This window comes from Nelumbo nucifera, chromosome 8 (genome assembly GCF_055504915.1).
Source record: "Nelumbo nucifera cultivar China Antique chromosome 8, China Antique-T2T, whole genome shotgun sequence".
Classification (NCBI taxonomy): domain Eukaryota; kingdom Viridiplantae; phylum Streptophyta; class Magnoliopsida; order Proteales; family Nelumbonaceae; genus Nelumbo; species Nelumbo nucifera.
In genome coordinates this window covers 31,310,961-31,324,788 of record NC_142656.1, presented here as the reverse complement: position 1 = coordinate 31,324,788, position 13,828 = coordinate 31,310,961, and the positions used below count along the sequence as shown (strand labels likewise).

General features: G+C 33.9%; 1 protein-coding gene across 2 annotated transcripts in view; it reads left to right on the top strand.

The window, feature by feature from the left end:
- The window catches only part of LOC104603139 (protein OSB2, chloroplastic-like), a 42,581-nt gene extending 30,710 nt beyond the window's left edge, over positions 1-11,871 (top strand). For both annotated transcript variants that reach the window (XM_010267080.3, XM_010267081.3), the window contains exons 8-10: positions 10,912-10,976; positions 11,074-11,241; positions 11,415-11,871. In XM_010267080.3, coding sequence (XP_010265382.1) covers positions 10,912-10,976; positions 11,074-11,211 — 203 coding nt within the window. In that variant the 3' untranslated portion in view covers positions 11,212-11,241; positions 11,415-11,871. The remainder of the gene's footprint in view (positions 1-10,911; positions 10,977-11,073; positions 11,242-11,414) is intronic.
- The last annotated feature ends 1,957 nt before the right edge of the window (positions 11,872-13,828 follow it).

The following is a 13,828-nucleotide window of genomic DNA, read 5'->3' as shown; positions in this document are numbered from 1 at the left end:
CTTTTGAAAATCTGTGCATTTTTTTTTCTGTTTTTTGTGTTTAGCAGCTGTTTTTTGTGTTCAGCCCAGGTGTGCACCTGGTGCACCTTGCCTGAAGGGGCTTGCCTCAACCATGCTCCTTGAGGCAAGCCCAAACTAGTTTGAAAACCTCATTTTTTCTAATGTTGCTCATTCATTCATCCTAATAAGAAGATATTTTAAAAGACACTTAGAGTTGTAAAACCTTTTTTTATAGGGATTAAGAATTTAAGACCCTAATATGAACTTGTTTGGACTTGCCTCAAGGGGCTTTGTACAAAAGCAGCTCCTTGAATTAGGAATGCATGATGTTTAACATCACTTTAGCTATTTGAATTAATGCAATTTGGAAAAAAAATAAAGAGATTAAGAGTTTTCATGCTTGAATATGTTTTATATGTTATATTTGATTTTATTTTTAATTTTTCATTTTAAATATGTTTTACATGTTATGTTTATGTATTTTAATTTGAGATAATAGGTTTTTTTAAAGCATTTATTTTGAAATTTAAGTTTATATTTTTAATTAATAATGTCTTTAATATTTTTAATATTTTGCATTTTTTATTTTTTGGCATTTTTTTGAACTTTTTAGATTTTTTTTTTTTTTTGCATTTTCGCACCTTGCTTCATAAAGGGGTGTGCCTCGCCTTGTGGCTTGCGCCCTGGGTACAAAATGGTCCTTCACTTTCAAAACAATGTTTGGTCCCCTACCATATTTATGTATCACTATAAAGTGATTTTACTTGATGTGGAGTTGTGTGCTGCATTTGTTTGTCTATTAGTAGGCAATATCTGTTACTTGCTTCGCTTTGTCTGTGTCATGGACATAGTTGTCAAGGTGATGCCTACGCGGGCACCTAGGCAACATGGGACTATGGAATATTTTCTATATTCTTTATTTTTTAGATTATAATAATAAAATAGATATTATTAATCTAACTATTCCTTTTGTGGGTTTTAGAGTTGTGCTACAACATATTCGATTTGTTTAATCTTAATCTGATCATGCGCCATTTCAACAATAGGCTTGGTGACTTATTGGATGTTCCCTTTGATTACGCTGATGATATTTTTGATAGATAACATGAATTCATTTCATTAATATAAACAAATATGTACAATGAGGATCCAAGAGGGGGTAGTAGGTTTACCCTAAAAGTACAAAAATTACAATTGAGCCCAGTACAACCGTCCTCTATTTACCCCTTGCTTAGCTAAGAATCAGCCAACCCATTTGTATCCCTTGGAACCCATTGAATTGATATTTTCGTTCCCCTTATTAACCAGTTGATATTCTTAATAGCCTCTTTGTAGATCCAAGCTGCATTCTTTTCATTCTTTAGCCAACTCACTACCACTTGAGAGTCCTCTTCAATAACCAACCTTTCCAAATTCACTTCTTTTGCTTTTTGAGCTCCATAAAGTACAATAAGCAATTTCGCTCTTGTGGGGTCTCTTAGGCCAACAGGACCCGAGAAAAGAGCGATTACACTCCAAGGGGCCTAGGTTACCTAGGAATGGCATTATGGCAACGGGTAAGGTACCCGTGCAAATTTCCCTACCCATTCCCGAATCCGCCTATGTATCCCTAATTCCAAACCCGTCTAACTTTTACTCTCAATTTCCCAAATTCATCCCGTCCCAAACCCGTTAAACCCATCTCGACCCCTCCCACCCATTAAACCCCTTGATCAAACGTTTTCTACTAAAAAAATTTTCTTAATGCTTATAATGTGACTTGAACCCAGATCAATTAATGATAGCACCAAATCTCTTAGCACTACTTTAAGCCACTAAGCCATCTCGCCTTTTGTGTTATTTAATGAAATAAAATAGATTTTATTAACTTTTGTGTTCATCAAAACAATCAATACATATATATGATTAACAGTTCCAACTAAAAATAAAAAAAATATATATTTAAAATTAGCATTTTATAACTAAATGAAATAAACAATCTATCAAATTTATGCATCCCGGGTATATAATATAATGGGTTCATATTTATGCATCTCGGGTATCGGGTATCGGATACCCTAAAGTCAAAACTCAAACCCGTCCCAAACCCTATAGGGTTTTATTCTAAAATCCCGAACCCATCCCAAACCCTATAGGGTTTTGATAAACAGGTACTATTAGTGTTGGGACGGGTCAGATACCCAAAAATTCACACGAAATTGCCATCCCTAGGGTTACCAAAGCTTCTCTCGTCAAAGTTTAGTGAAACTTTCCATAGGTGGTTCCCAAACTTTTAAGGTTCCATTCTTCTCCCACCTACACTTACCATGTCCTTCCATTCTATTTTCTTCCTAGTATAAATTGCTATGTTAAGAGATCTTTTAAGCTATAATACTACATCACCAACTATCAACCCCATTGCCTTCTTCATTTCTTTGATCTTCAAAGTTGACATTCTTCTTAGCTTGGTTTCTTCAAAGTTCAAACAAAAAAGATTTGTCTTGTACTTTTCCTGTTGTTTCTCCATCTGGTTTCCGAGGAAAAGCTGCATTCATCCATCTTAAGTAGTTGGATTGATTACTATAAAAAAAATTAGTAATATGCAATGAGGAGGTCCCATGGTGCTTGTTGTTTGCTGATCGCAGTGTATTGATGAAACTAATAAAGATTACTTCCTAGGTTGGGAGGTGGTAGCAAGAATGTTGAACATGCCATTAAGGAGACATGAAGGAGATTTGGGAGACAGCAAAAGAGGTTAAGGCCACCTTTAGATAGGTTGACAGAGGGCTACTTGTACTCTTAACTATAAGAGGGCTAGCTCTATTGTACTGTTTTAATTAATCCTTAGAATCATAAAAGTTGCAGTTAACTAAAAAAACTTACAAAGGATAATTCCCTGTAGTCCTTCATTCGTCTATCAATTAGGCCCCATTTGTTTACAAATTTCTCACTTACTGGGGTAAGTGCATTTACCCATTCCTAGGTAACACTTACCTATGTTCTTTTGATTCCCAGGTAAGTAATATAATGACCTTTTCGCCCATAAAAAGCTAATGTTAAAAAGGAAAAACTTGTCCCATCATGTTTTATAATCTTTTCCCCCAAGTGGGAAAGTTACTTGCCCACCTAGGAGATGGGTAAGTTTTACCCGGGTAAATAAATCTCTCTTTACCGTGGGGCCCAGTACTTAATGCAAAAAGAACATTGTAAAGTTGGTCAATGGGAAGAGATACCCATTGACCAACTTCCCCCCTCTTATTCACTGGTAAACAAACGAGGCCTTAATACAATGCTATCAGTAAACAACAAGCACCGTGTGGCCTCCTCATGAATATGCTAAGTTAATTCATCCATGATTATTTATTAGTGTAATTCTGATGCCTCTCCCACAGGCATTCTAGCACTAGTTGCACATCCTTAATTATGTCCACATACTTGTTTGGAACTCCTTTCTTTTTCAAAACTCACCATATTATTTCTCTAGGGACTCTATTAGATGTTTTCTCTAGATCAATGAACATCATAGAAAGATCTCTCTTCTTTTTCTTGAACTTTTCTATCAATCACTAGCATAAACACAAATTGGTTCTTTGGTATACTTGTTTCATGTTTCAACCTTTGCTTAATTATTCTCTCCTAAAGTTTGACAGTGTGGCTCATGAGTTTAGTCCCACAATACAACTTTGTATATTGCCTTTGTTTTAAATATAGGCACAATAATGCTCTTTCACTATTTCATTAAACGTCTTCTTTTTTTTCATTATCTTACTTTACAATGCTCTTATCCACACTAATATAATAATGCTATCACATCCAATGTTATTTTTAGTACTATTGTTACTAATCTCTCCTCCATTAGCACCCATTACATGTTCTTTATTTAATATTTGTCAAAATAGTTTTTCTATCTTTCCTTGGTTACATTATTTTTTTATCAAGCTTTTTTTAATCTTCCTCTTTGATGCACTTAACATAATCTAAATCTCTATATTTTGTTTTTTTTTCCATTTTTGCTCATTCATAAATTCCATGTTCTCCCTCCTTAGTTCCTAATTTATGAGAGTTCATCATATGTTTTAAATTTAGCTTCATTTACTTTTTTTTAACTCCCTTTTATATGGTTTCATATTTTTTGAAATTTTCTAAATTGTTTGTCTTTTGCAAATCTTTATTATATGCTTGTTTTACTTTGATTTGAACCTCTTCATTCAACTACCAAGTTTCTTTTAGCACTTTGCCATTTCCCTTTCAATTCTCCTAAAACATCGTTTTCTACTTTCTTTACATGGTTGGCAATTTTAAGTCACATATCATTAGTCTCTTCATCTAAATTTCGTTTTTCTTTGCTATCAACTTGTCTCTAAACCAGGCTAGTTTTGTTGCTTTTAGATTTGTCTACCTAATTCTTGGACATCTATTTGTTTTTTTTTTTTTTATTTCTTTTCCATTTCCCAATGTGCACATATACCACCAATCTATGTTCTGTGGTTAAGTTTTCCCCTAGAAAAACTTTGCGGTCCTTATAAACCATTTACTTGAGTTTGGGTGGGGCTAATCACAAGAGCCCATGCTAGTTTTATTCATGAAGGGTGACTCCCATGTGTGAGTCCTTTTAGTGGAGACTGACGGGAGTGGTTTGAAAATTTTGTTTTGATTTTGTTTTATTTTCATTTTTTCTTCTTTGCCCTTTCTCTCCCGCCTCCACGCTCTACCCCCCTTGTCCATAGCTACAGCCAATCATTGTCAACTTCCACCACCAGCAGATTCTCTCTCTCTCTCTCTCTCTCTGGTAGCCTTTATTCTAACAATTTTGTTCATCTTCTTCCATTACAAAATGCCACAACAAATCCCACTAGCCATCATTGCTGGCTTCCCTTCAACACAATCTCAAACCCTGTGATATCTAATTCTGAACCTTATCTAGGATCAACAACATTACCAAAAGAGTTTGGGTTCTTGTTTCCTCCTTTCAACATTTAAGAAAAAGCAAGAAAGATTAATGTCTTTAGGCTTGTTAGAAGTTATTAGCAGTTTTATTATGTAGTCTTTTTAGATTGGTGGCAGGGTATATTTCTTCCTTTTGAGATCTGTTCTGGGTTGATTACATGGTATCAGAGCACCAGTAATCACTTGGGTAGATATCAGACCTTTCTTTCTTCCTGCATAAAGGAGACACTTCTTCCGTGCAATAGGAATCATCTGTTGACTATTTTGGAGTGATCGCACAAAGAAAAGGAAGCTGTTATGCCTCAATTTGAGTTGGCATGTGGTGGTTGAATGGAGTTCTGGGTAGTCCTCTTGTTGGCAGTTTGAAGATGGACTGCTGATGTGTTTTCTAGGTTAGTTTTGTTGGGAATTAATTTCTCTCTTGGTGTGTTAATATACTCGTATGGTTTGTGGTAGAGTAGGAATTGATGTAGCTATAAGGTCAGCTATAGTCTAAGCTTCTGTTGATTTAAAGGAGTTTCTGGGTAGAATATATTGCTGTGATTGGCATCGAAAAAGATTTGTGATAGGGTATTGGTGTTTAGTGGGTTCGAGTGCAGGTAATAACATTTGAGGTGATCTGAAGTGTTAGTAGTCTGTATGTTTGCATTGTTTGGTTTCCATGGCTTAGATCATCTATGAAAACAAGTCTGGTGTGGGGATACAATCAGACCATATAATGGTACAGATGACCACAATCAAACTTGATTGTCTGAATTATGATCCTTGGGAAAAATCAGTAGAGGCAGTTCTCATCTCAAAGGAGTTGAAATATGTTAAAGATCCAGAGCTGAAAGTGGGACTGGTGGTTATGATGACTGGGAGCAAGAGAATGCATTGATAATGACTTGGCTTTGGAATAGTATGGAGACTCATGTTACTGTTTGTCTAGTGGTCCTAGATACAACCAAAGAAATCTTGGATCATGCAAAGTAGTCATATTTAGGCCAAGATAACTTCAGTTGTACCACGATTATTTCCATCTTCAATAGGGTGAGAAATGTGTGGAGGAATATTATTCAGCTCTCAAAAATTTAAGGAATAAATTAAATGTATATCAACCTCTTTCAAATAATCTGAAGATGCAGCAGGAGCAGAGAGAACATTTCGATTTGGCACGATTTTTGTTTGGTTAAAGTCCGAAACTTGGGCCTGTTTGTGCTCAAATCTTGGTAGGAGTGAAATCCACACCCTATTTGCAGTAAACCGATCCACAAGTTTAGAATGTTCCCCATCTGAGAGATCCGCATTAGCACTTGCTGGAGGGACTGGAAGAGACGTGTTGTAGAGGAAGTGGATTTAGAGGTGTTGGTCATGGTCCTAGAGGTCGTTGTGGAGGTGGTAGAGATGGAAGTACTACTAGAAGTAGAGGTATTGGTGGATGTGGTACAGTGTGATTGTGAGTGTGAAGGAAAATTCAAGAAATATAGGCGGTGAACCCCTATTTTTATTATAGGAAAAGAAAAGAATAGGTGTAAGAAGAAGAAGACAATACAGTAGTTAGCAATGTCTATGTTGATTAAACCCTAACAAATAAGAAAATAATAAAAGAATTTAGTAAAATGAATATTTTAGTTTAACTATGTCTATTGTATAATTATAATCTCAGAAAATTAAGAGTATAAAATTATTTTATAACATGATATACAAAATTGCTTGGCGATTAGGCGAGGTGAGCCTCCAAGGGCGCCTTGTCACCTAGGCATCGCCTTGGCAACTTTGGTTACCCGTAAGAAGTATGCGAAAATTTGCTTGTCTTCCTCTTCTTTTAGTAACATCCTTCACTCTCGCTAGGTCAGGTATAGCATGTCTTGCATCTTCTTCCAAGTCTTGGGTTATAGACTTTGGAGGGTGTATCGAATGAAGGCCCCCACCCTCAAAGAGCTAGTTTTATTAAATGGGATAAAGATACATACAATTATATAAATGTCCCTTATTACTGGGCAAAGTACAAAATAGTCTATATACAACCTATTGTAATCAATGTTTAAATGTCAATGTTGGTGGAAATATCAGTCACTCAATTATAGGAAACATGTCTGAAATGTCAGGAATATTGTATGGGAATATTTTAAAAATTATAAACATGATGGAAACATTGTAAAATATGCAAAAATATAGAATGATATTTTATGAAATGAGAAAAGAAGCATAGGCACACTATTGAATGTGTTGATACGGGCTGATTCGTGTCGATACTTTGAACCTTGGACATACCAAGTGTTGATCGATATAGTACCTGGGTCATGGTTTCATGTAAACAGGTTCCTTTAGATTACCATGAAGATGCATTGGTAACTGTTAGAAATATAGGCGGCTGGAGTTGTGTCTCCTTATTTTGCATAAATAGGGGTATTGCTGTAATTCTGTTATTCTTATACATAATAAAAGAGATTTGGGCTTCCACCATACGCATAGTAGAGGATATCAGAAACTTGTTTTGACTAATCGGTTTAAAGGAAAGAGGCTACTATGCCTCAATTTTGTTTTTGTGGAGTGAGTTGAGTGGTATTCAGAATCTCTCTAATTGACAGTTCTAAAAAGGAAATTTTTGGAGGATATTTCAGGTAATTTTTTTTAATGATTTGTTGGTGCTGCTGTTTGCTCTAAACCTGGTGATGTAATCTGGGTTGATGCAAGGGTTCTTTAGTGCAGTTCTTGAGATCGGCAGTCAAGTTTTGTTTCTACCTTTGGGTCGGTAGGCTTGGATGAATTGATACATCTACTTTATATTTGTGTTGTGCTGTAAATGGTAAATCTTTGCAATATATCAATTAGAAGAGTCTTGTGCTGTGAAGAGGAAGCTGTAAATCGGTGAAGGTGTGTTGCTACTAGATCATTGGTGGTTAGTTATTGTGAAGCTGTGGTGTCCGTAGAAATTCCTAGTAGTCTCTGTACTGTGAAGTACTTATTTATGTTGCAGTGATGTTTTTTTGTAGTAACTTATATGTGTGGTGACAGTCCTGAATTTTGCCTCCATGGTGTTTGTTTAGTGGTCTTAGCCTAGTTAGCAAGCTGCAATACTTTGATTGGTTGATTGGTTCTTGAGATAGGCAATCAAATTTATTGTGTTCTTTGAATCGGTAGTTCTTGAGTTATGGTGATGGTGGTTCATAAAAAGCCCTTCATTCTTCTCACACCTCACCAGTGGCATTGTTGTTTGGGTCACCCTTCTCTCCAAGTCTTAAAGAAGTTAGCCTTTACCTTAAAGTCAGTTTCAAGTTTAGAGTGCGAATCAAGTCAATTTAGCAAACATCGTAGTGTCTTTCGGTCCAAGAGAAGACGGGTGCCTTAAGTTTGTGGGTTTGAAAGAGATTAATCGTGTTGGTGAATGTCTCTACCATTGATGATAGGAAGGTTGTGGGTTTAAATGAGATCACGGTTTAAGAAGGTTATTTTTTATTTTATAAGAGACATGGAGTTTTACGTCCCTAATTTAGAAAAAAAAATGACTATGATTATACATGTTAGAAATTAGGTTGGGCCTAGATAAATACCAAATATGTAAAATGAAAAAAAAAATAATGACTTTACTATCCAAAAACTATACAACATAAACTTAAGAATTTCCAAATATGATCACTTTGTTGCTGCATTGATACCTATTCCATGTCCTAGTTTTATGGAATGGTGAGTTGTACCATATTTCTCAAATTCATATTGGTTTGTTCATATATAGGCATCTTAGTTCTTTACCCAGAGTCTAGTGAAAACCTGATCTTTAGTTTTAACTGAAAACATTTAATTATCTTGAGTTGAAGTTACCCATATCACTTATGGGTAGTTGCTCAAGCCGAGCTCGAGCTTCACAATACCAGCTCGATTGGTTCATGTGTAATCGAGGTCATAATAAAATACTATTTTTTTTAATATATTTGTACGTATATAAAATTGGACGGTCCATGTCAGCATGTCTCTCCTTCGAGAGAAGCTGTTTATCTATTTTCTCTAGTTTTTGCATTTTTTCTATTTTCTTTTGTTTTAAAAATATAAAAAAATAATCACTGCCTATTTTGATTGGATTAATAAAGCTGCACTATTAGAGAGAGGGGGGGAGAGAGACCTTTGGGTTTTCCAAGGCCTCTTATTTTAATGCATGTTATTATTACATTTAAAAAAGACATTTAAGAGAGAGGTAGTAATACAACATAATGAAGTAAAGAGAAACAATAAGAGAAAGTATTAATGAGTGGAAGAGAGAGAGAGAGAGCATTTATATTATTAAAGAGAGAGGGGGTGATGTAAGGACGTTTGGGTATTTTAGGCCCCCCCTTAAGGACTAAAGAACTCATGATACAAAACCCTAATATTAGTAAAATAATAAAATAATAGTACTATAATAAAATATTACCAAAATTATAATAGCAAACAAAGATATTAATTATTAAATATAATAATAATGTATAAATAAAATATTAGTACAATATATTTTGGGGTAGGAAAAATAATTTTAGTTATAACAATATTACTACTAAGTAATAAATAAATAATAAAATAAAAATATTAATATTAATAATTAAATAATATTAAGTATAAATAAAATATTAATATAAAATATTAAGTATAAATACTAAGATATTAATTATTAAAGACTAATAAAATAATAATAAAAAGTATTAATAAAATAATAAAATATTAATTTAATTATAACATTTAATGATTAATAAAGTAAAATAAATAAAATAAAACACTAGTGGATAATATGAAAAATAATTATTTATTGAGCAATTAGCAGTAATTTATTATTTTTTATAATAATTATTAATATAATTAATCTATATTATTAAATTGTTTTTATAACAAATTACTCAAATTATTAATATAATTATCAGTTTCCGTTGTTTCACTTTTCCTTGATAAATCCCATGCATCGCACAAGTCCCCACTAGTATAAATAAACATAGCTTTTTGACATTTAACTTATTTATAATATAAAGGAATACATTTATAATTGATTTTCACAATATATTTTTATTTATAGTATTTATAATATTAATTTATTATAAATTTTAATACTAATTTATTTATAATCAGGTTGAGTTGAGTCAAGCTCGAGTAGCTAGCAAGTATCAACTCGTGTTGAGTTGAGCCAAATACATGAAACTCGATCGAGCTCAAGTTGAGTTTCAAGCTTTGTGTTTTTGAGTTGATCTTGAGCTCAAGCAGGCTGATACTCGGCTCAACTTGACTTGATTACATCCCTAGGCATAAGATAAAGTGGCTAACTTTAGCCACTTAAGGGTTTGATATGTCAACTTCCATGTGGCTATAATCTTGGAGACATTGTTAGTAATTTCCATATGGCAAAAATCCAGCATGGGTAACGCTCGTTCTTAATTTGTCCTGAAGAATAAAAGATCCGGTAAAACAATTCAATATTTAAAAGAAAATAAGTAAAACACATGTTCCTGTTTGGATTTCAATTTTAAAAATCGAGTATAAATAGTTTGGCCTTTTTTTTCTAGGTTCTATGTTTTACCAATTTATGTTTATATGTAAACTTTAAGCTGTCTAAATTATATACATATAAAGATATGATAAAAACTAAAACTCCCATATTTCTACCCTGAACTTTACCAGCTGAATATTTCAGAAATTCTCACATTATTCATTTTCTTGAATATTTCACAAAATTTTGCTGAATTAAGCCACAGAATTGATGGATTTTTCAAAAACTGAATGAATTTTGGAATTATTTGTGAATATTTCAGTGAGTTCCTAACAAAGCTTCGAGATTATGGGGCCACTTTATATCTTCCTTGTCTACATGGATTCATAAAATTTACTCATCGTAAGCTGTGTTGTGATGAGAACTGTAAATAGAGGCTAAAACCAGAAACACGGTAAAATTGTATGCGTATCACGAGTAACGGTGACCTGGTTATGGTAACTCTTTCTCCACTACACACCATTTGACTAACATTTTGGAACTTTGCACAACTGCAGAAGAGGAATCCTGGAAGAATTTGATAGAGAACCCAGAAAAATGGTGGGACAACAGATTGGTTAAGGTAACATTGGTGTAATATCTGTTTTTGCACCATCTTTCTCATGCATTATTGTGCTACTATTTCTTTAATTTTTAATATGTGCATGTTATATTTGTAGCTCAATAAGAATGCTCCTGACTTCAAACACAAGGAAACCGGTAAAGGCTTATGGCTTAATAGCTCACCAGCTTGGGTACATCCCAAGTTGCCCCCTGTAAAAATTCCTGTCAGTAAGAAGGATACGCTACTGTCCTGAGCTTCAGAATTAAACAATTCTTTTTTCAAGGTATTCAGGTTTTATTTATTTATTTATTTTCTTTCTCTTTGGTTTTTTTATGTACTGGCAATGTACTTTATTTCTGTAACTTTGGGGTGACGAAATTCTAGAAAGGTTCTAATTGTTTAGAGAAAATTTCCCTACGGCATTACGGCTTATACAACAATTCTGCCTCATCTTAGGCTATCCTACCGGGCAAAGGAAGCCAGCTTTCGTAGAATTCCAATTGGAAGTTTGGAAATATCGCACTGGATCTCACGATGGGTTGGCTTGGATCGGAATATCGGATGTGTTTTTATTCATTATTATTTTTTTTTCGTATACAGTGGGTAGACTTGCAGTTCTGGAAGACCTCTATGTCCTAAAAACTAACTCTTACATTTCTTATTAGATATCAAGTATTCAAGTGAAAGTTAAAAATGGGTATGCTTAGTCGTAATTGATATTAGCTCCAGTGTTGCTAGATCAAGGAAACTCCGACGGTTCAAATGGAAGAATCCCCGTTTTTTATCTTTTCTGTATTTTTTTTTTTGTTTGTCTTCTTTTTATTCAATTTGAGACTAGAGGAGATTCTGAGCTGGGATTAAACGCAGCGTTTACGACTACTAATTGTAATGACGTCAATTATTGCTTTTAAAAGTCTGATTTATTGAATTCATGCTCAATAGGATTTTGCAACCTGACAACGTGCTTGCAAATTAAAAAATCTCGGGCATCCTCTCGACTTAGAGGTCATCAAGCTTTAAAGTAGCCACACAATACATTCAATGTTCAAAATGTGTAATGTAAAATGTAGTAATGCAAGATATTGGTAATATTTTTTGATACACTTTGGATATACATGGATAGATGATACATATTGAAACATTGAAACATTAATAGAATTTTCACTTTAGTTGATGACACCCAGAGTTGAGAAATACTCCTTGAGGCTTTCGTGCGTAGTATTTCACATTTTAGCTCAAATAAAGTTTAGGGGAAGTGAATTCACCTAAAACTTAACAACTGGTCGTTAAGATCTTGGTAATGCCAAGGTTAGTCACGATCAAATCTTAAATAAATAAAGCACATAGAAACCACTAGAGCTTGATATGTTCTTTTTCTTTCTCATATGGTCATGGTAGCAAATCTTCTTACTGTATTGGCTTAAATAGTGTTTAATTCATCATTTGAGTCAACTACTGCTTTGTGCTTCAAATTAACATTTGCTTCTTCAAGACTTCTAAGTTCAACTAAGGATTTGTTACAACTATACACTTGTTTTTCCACATTGTTAGTCCTCTAAATGAATTTGCTATCATTAAAACATATTGGGTTATTCATCAAAGAAATTTGCACAGGTTCTACCTAAACTTGATCGTCCTTCTGCGCCTAAAGACTCGATGCCAATGTATTAGCCATATAAGTGAAATATATGCTCTTTTGTCTCTTATATAGACAACCCTATGGAGGCAATTAAAACATTTTAAAAACTATTAGATCGATTGGATGTCTCTTGCCCTAAGGAGATGTTTCCTTCCACTTGTGCCTTAGGCAATGTCTCTTGAGTCTTGCTTATTAGGAGATGTCTCTTGGGCTAGCACTATTACCAGGGGATTCCTTTTGGACTACGGTGATTTCAAGAGATGTTTCTTGGTTCCTAGAAGATGTCTATTTCCCTATATTGCTAGACTTAACTTTTCAACACTACCCTAGGGTAGGTCAACCTGATTTTGAGCCAAACCAATTGAACTTTTGACATGATTAAAGAAAGAGGAAGTTCCATGACTAAGTTCCATATGTCGAGTTCACATATAACTTAGACTTGATTCTTGAAGCATAATATATGAACCACTTGGAGGCTTTTCTTCAAAGAATGTTCCAATCCAATGCTTGATGAAGTTTGTCTCTTAATGTTTCACTTTCTTTGGTTGATGTAGTGCATCTTGGTGTGTTTATTATCATCAAAACACATGGGTGTGTTCAATGGCATCAACCTCAACAAGGTCTAGCCCTCCAACTTCTTAGTAATTTTTATTTCAGCTTTTCTCACTGTTTTTTACTCAACCAAAATATTGCAGTTATAACCTATTGGCTCCAAACCACTCAAAATCTTCAAAATGTCAACATTTATTCAATCAATCAACCTTGTGGTTTAGCCCTATAAATTGCCATCCTCTTGAAGCCACATCCCATAATCCCTAAGGCTCAATTAGGAAAGAGTACATGCAAAATAATATAAAATACATATATTTGCACTTGACATATTTGTATTTGTACTCCTTCCAAACTGAGCCTAACACTCCATTTGGGAAGAGTGCAAATGTTGTCTGAATGTATATTTAGGGATGCAAACAAATCGGATCAGATTCGAATCAAGGTATATCCGAATCCAATTTGATATCACATATTCAAGATCTGATGCGATCCAAAGGTCCAATCAAATCACACAAAAGGTGGTTCGAATCCAAATCCATGAAGGATGTCGGATATCCGAATATGATCTGATATGATTTAAATTATGAAAAATTTAATAAATTATTAGAATAAAAATGCATAAAAGTTTGTATAAAAAACAAAACATACAAGTATTTTTCACTATTTTCATCATATATTT